The sequence below is a fragment of the Vigna radiata genome, chromosome 10 (assembly GCF_000741045.1).
Source record: "Vigna radiata var. radiata cultivar VC1973A chromosome 10, Vradiata_ver6, whole genome shotgun sequence".
Classification (NCBI taxonomy): Eukaryota; Viridiplantae; Streptophyta; class Magnoliopsida; order Fabales; family Fabaceae; genus Vigna; species Vigna radiata.
In genome coordinates, this window is record NC_028360.1 from 5,227,738 (window position 1) to 5,232,870 (window position 5,133).

At 38.5% G+C, this 5,133-nt stretch overlaps 2 protein-coding genes across 3 annotated transcripts in view; both read right to left on the reverse strand.

Annotated features, from left to right (window-relative positions):
• Nucleotides 1–5,133, reverse strand: part of LOC106774709 (probable apyrase 6) — a 28,679-nt gene that overhangs the window by 12,088 nt on the left and 11,458 nt on the right. The window lies entirely within an intron of this gene.
• On the reverse strand, nt 19–2,176 carry LOC106775851. The gene is made up of 2 exons (XM_014663072.2): nt 217–2,176; nt 19–138 (listed from the first exon to the last, which is right to left on the reverse strand). Exon 1 carries the CDS (start codon nt 2,114–2,116, stop codon nt 1,145–1,147), a length of 972 nt encoding a protein of 323 aa, XP_014518558.1. The 5' UTR covers nt 2,117–2,176; the 3' UTR covers nt 19–138; nt 217–1,144.

Below are 5,133 nucleotides of genomic sequence, written 5' to 3' on the forward strand. Positions count from 1 at the left end.
ATCATCTGATTCAATGTCATCAAATGGAAGAGCTACAGTTTTTCGAATTTGTCTATTTTTCAGCTTGGAGTTATACATCACATAAACTAAATCATTCATCTTTTTTTGATGCAAACGATTCCTTCTCTTTGTATGAACCTAAAATAATATATAATATTTTTAGTGAAGATATAAACATAACAAAGGAATTTATAAATTAAAAATAATTTAATTTACCATTTCAAATGAGCTCCAATTACGCTCACATCCAGAAGAACTACAAGTCAAGCTTAGAATTCGAATAGCAAATCTCTTCAACTCCGGAGTTCCATCACCAAACATGTCCCACCATTCCCCAGGATTTAACTCTTTCCTACACTCCTTTGCATCTTCCATTCCAAAAAATCCTCTAGCATTATGAAATTCAACAATTTGTAAATTAATTTTTCTTCTTTCTGCCATATCTGGTATCAATCTTCTCATGCAAAAATACAATCCTTCTTTGACCTATCCACCATCATCACTTTTAAAGTTAGGTTCATAGTGGAAATGGGGGTCAGAAAATAGGCAGCTGCATGCAAAGGCCTATGAAGTTGATTATCCCATCGAGCATCAATTATTCTCCAAACCTCTTCATAATTACATCAATTATGCTATGTTAAACATTGAATAAGTAAAATTTTGAAAATTTACCTCTTTTTGATATTGTTGAAGTTAGACCTAATCTTCTCTTTTGCACAATCCATCTCTTCATAAATGAAACCCATTGCGGGTTTTACATCTGAGTCTACTAATCTTAAGACCACCATAAGAGGGGCAGCAGCTTTCAGGCATGTGGAGACATTCTTCCAGAACCGACTATCTAATACCACATATTGTACTTTCCTATCCTCTTGTGAAGTTCCAAACTTGCTTGTCTTCCACTCTTCAGAGCTAAACATGGTCAACAATGATGCCTTCAATTCATGAAGACAAGCAAGAGTTAAATAAGTTGTGGCAAATCTAGTCATACCCGGTCTTATCAAGTCTCTACTTTAGTGAACTTTTTCAACAAGGAAATCAACATTGATCTTCCATAAATGTAAGTAGTAATCTTTCTTCCCTTCTTAATTGTCAATTCATGGACCTTTAAATNTTTTTCAAAATCTTCAAATATCAAATCAATTCAATGTGCTGCGCATGGAGTCCAATACAATCTTTCTCTCTTTTGCATCAACAACTCTCCAGCTGCCTTGAAATTTACAGCATTATCAGTGACAACTTGAACAACATTTTCTTCTCCAACAAACTCAACAACATCATCTAACATTTTGAAAACTTTATCAGCTGTTTTTNATATGTCTGAAGTGTCAAGTGAATAAAGAAAAACCGTCCCTTTAGGACTATTCACCAAGAAGTTGCAAATAGAACGTCTTTTTCTATCTGTCCAACCATCCGACATAATTGTACATCCAGTTTTCTTCCACTCCTCCTTATAATCCTCAAGGATTTCATCTNTTTTATTCACAGCTTCTTTCAACAGCCTTTCTCTAATGTTGTGATAAGATGGTGGTTTGTATCCAACTCCATACTTACCAATCATTTCACACATCTTTGCAAATGCTGGATTTTTAATTACATTAAAAGGAATGNCACTGGTGTAAAAGAATTCAGCCACTTGAGCGTCAACTTCTTCTTTGTATCTTTTTTTCATCATTTGATTTATAGTTGCTTGGACTCCCCCCTTACTAGTAGTAGCAACTTTTTGTTTTCCTTTCAAACCGAATATCTTGTGTCCTCCTTCAAGACTCTCACTTTCTTCCTCGTCTTCATCAATGTTTATCTTTCTTTTCTTTAATGATGCATTCTTGGCTTCAGCAACTACTTTTATCATCAAATTTTTTATTTCATCCGAAACAGAAGCACAAGGTTCAGAGTCCTCCCTTGTTCCAGCAAGATGATGTTTAAATCTAAATATACCACCACTCACAATCTTTGAGCAATAGTTACATTTCACTTTTCTTCCATTACCATTAACATCAAACCCATGTTTCCATCCAATATGAGATCGATTTCCTGGAGCATTTTTACTTCTACTCTTAGTGGATGAAGATGTAGTTGCATTAATTTCTATTGAATTTGATACATTTTCAGACATGATGCTCTAAACTTTTTCACTAAAAACTCAATGACAAAAAAAATCATTTAATATTAAATATTTTCCTCTACATACTAAAATAATTAAAAAAAATACTATAAATGAACAGTTTTTTTATTGTAATATTTATATAATAAAATACTTTATAATAAAAACATACAGTGATATCATATACTAATACGAAGAAGACATATAAATATAATAAAATACCATCAATATTTTATTAATATCATGATAAGTTGAAGTACAAACAACATTAATGGTGACAAACAACACGTTACAAATTTGAATTGAAGCAGTCTGATAAGACTAAAATATAAAACTACACGGCACCATCAATATTAGACTCTCATCATAACAGTGACAGAGGCAGTCACATCAAATCACTTTTTTTAATCAAATTAAAAGTATATAATTTTATATTAAAAACTTTTAGGCATAACTCACGGCTTTTGGCTTTTGGCTTTTGGCTTCTGAGTAATAATTTATAATAATGATTCACATCTAATAGCATATCAATAAAAGCATCATGAGTCCATAACTCCCGAACTCCATAACTCTCAGAAACGAAAACCATTTTACTCACCAGTCACCACCACACACAGTAACGCCGCACACAATGAAGCCACACACGGTAAGTCGACGATCACGACGACGACCACGAGCAAGACGGACTGCGAACCAGGCACGGCCACGAGCAAGGTGAACGGCAAACAAAAAAAACGACAACCACGTGACGCCGACTGAAACTGTGAGTTCGAACTAGGCCACCGGAGCACAACCACAAGAGACCACGAACGCAGAATGGTGGTGTGAAGCACAACCTAAACCTAATCAGGTTATATATACTAATCTGAAGGAAATCTGAAGGAAATCTAAACGAAATCCTTTTTGTTCGGTTTATCTTTTTTAAACTCGCCAAATCGCGGCTAAATCGCGATTTTATACGATTTTAACGAGTTTAACGATTTCACTCAGAAACCGAGTTTGTTACCGAGTTAACTCGGTCAGCATAAGTAGGAACGCAAACTCGTCCGAGTTAACGAGTTAACTCGAGAGTTTGACAACCATGGTGAGAACTGCATCACCCTAAAAACGCGAGGGTACTTAACCATGGATTAGAAGTGTACGAGTTGTTTCAATAAGGTGTCTATTCTTGCGCTCAGCCACCCCATTTTGTTGAGGGGTATAGGCACATGAGGTTTGGTGAAGAATGACATGAGAAGCCATAAAATGTTTAAATGGTTGAGAAAGGTATTCACAACCATTATCACTGCGTAAAGTACGAATAGAAACCCCAAACTGAGTTTTTATTTCATTGAAAAAGTTTGGAAAATAGAAAACAACTCAGAACGATTCTTCATTAGAAACAACCAAGTACACCTGGAATAGTCATCAATAAAGGTAACAAAATACTGAAACCCTAAAGTTGACTTAACACGACTAGGTCTTCAAATATCAGAATGAACCAATGAAAAGGGATATGACGCTCGTTGTGAAACACTACAAGGAAAGGAACTACGAGTATGTTTACCTAACTGACAAGACTCACACGGCAAACTTGATAATTTTGACAAACTAGGAACAAGTTGTTGCAGTTTGGTAAGACTGGGATGACCTAATTGAGCATGAAGAAGGGATGGTGACTCCATGATTACGCTAGCATGTGGAGAAGGGCGGAGATGATATAGGCCATGAGACACATCATGTGCCAATCATGTGTTTCGAACTTCGGTCCTGCAACCAAACAGAATCTTTGGTAAATGAAATAACACAATTAAGGGAACGAGTTAGATGACTTATGAACAATAAGTTAAAAGGAGACCCAGGGACATAAAGTACATGATCAATGGATATGGACGGAAAAATATGAACAATACCAATACCATGAGATGAGACTCTAGACCCATCAGCCATTGTTACCGAGGGTAAAGTATCCGGACATGACAAGGAAGAAAACAAGGACTTGTTACCAGTGATATGATCGGTAGCGCCTGAGTCAAGGACCAAGATCCGAGAGAGTGAGTCAGACCAAGAAAAGGAGTACCTGTGAGTGTAATAGAAGCAGATGTAGTAGAACTAGAGTGCTGACGGTCCTCATACCATCTGAGAAATTCCTGAAAGAGTGCAGGGTTGTCTATGCTATTTGATGAAGTAGGATAGTCTGCACGGTGATCGGGGAGGTGGATCAGAAGTAGCCATTGCTATAGGTCGAGGAGGAGGTCCATGAAGCACATAACATCTATCAATTTTGTGGCCTAGTTTGCCACAGTGGTCACATTTTGGACGTCCTTTACCTGGCTGGCGAGACAAACTCCAATCATCACATTAGGTAGCCACGGAGAGGGAGAAACCCTAAAAATTCAATGTGCTCCGATTGATGCAACGATCACAGATCCAGAAAGAGGGCAAGGAGGCGATCACGGCGGTACTGGTCGGCGGCGGAAAGCTCCGACGACGCGCCTGTGGCAGCGGCGGCGAGTGGAGAGTAGAACTTAAAACTCATATCTACTCGAAAATAAGCCAAACGGGTCGTCACCGACCCTAGGAATGGACTCAAGAGTCTCCGGTGACCCTTTCTATGGCGGCGGTGGCGAGTGGGTCTCACCGGAGGTGGGCGCGTGGGCTACACGCGCTGGCGACGGTGGAGGCGCATGGAGGCGCGTGGAGGCGCGTGGCGGCTCCTCTCACGGAACGACTTTCGGCGTTGTGTTCGTCGGAGTTGGCGCACCTTTCTACCCTATGAACGACCCTAACCGGCAACGGCGGCAGCAGCGGTGGTCGGACAGTGGCGGTAGGTACTGGAGACTGTGGAATTTGCTGGAACAAAACCTAAGCTCTGATACCATATGAAATAGGAAGAAGATTAGGAGAAATCTCCCTTATGTGTCTTTGCATACACATAGGGTAATGTATTTATAATAATAAGAATGTGGGTTAAGCCCAAATACAAAATGAATATGTAAAAATAACATAATAAGCATAGGGACTATNTTTCCCTAATTAACATAAACACA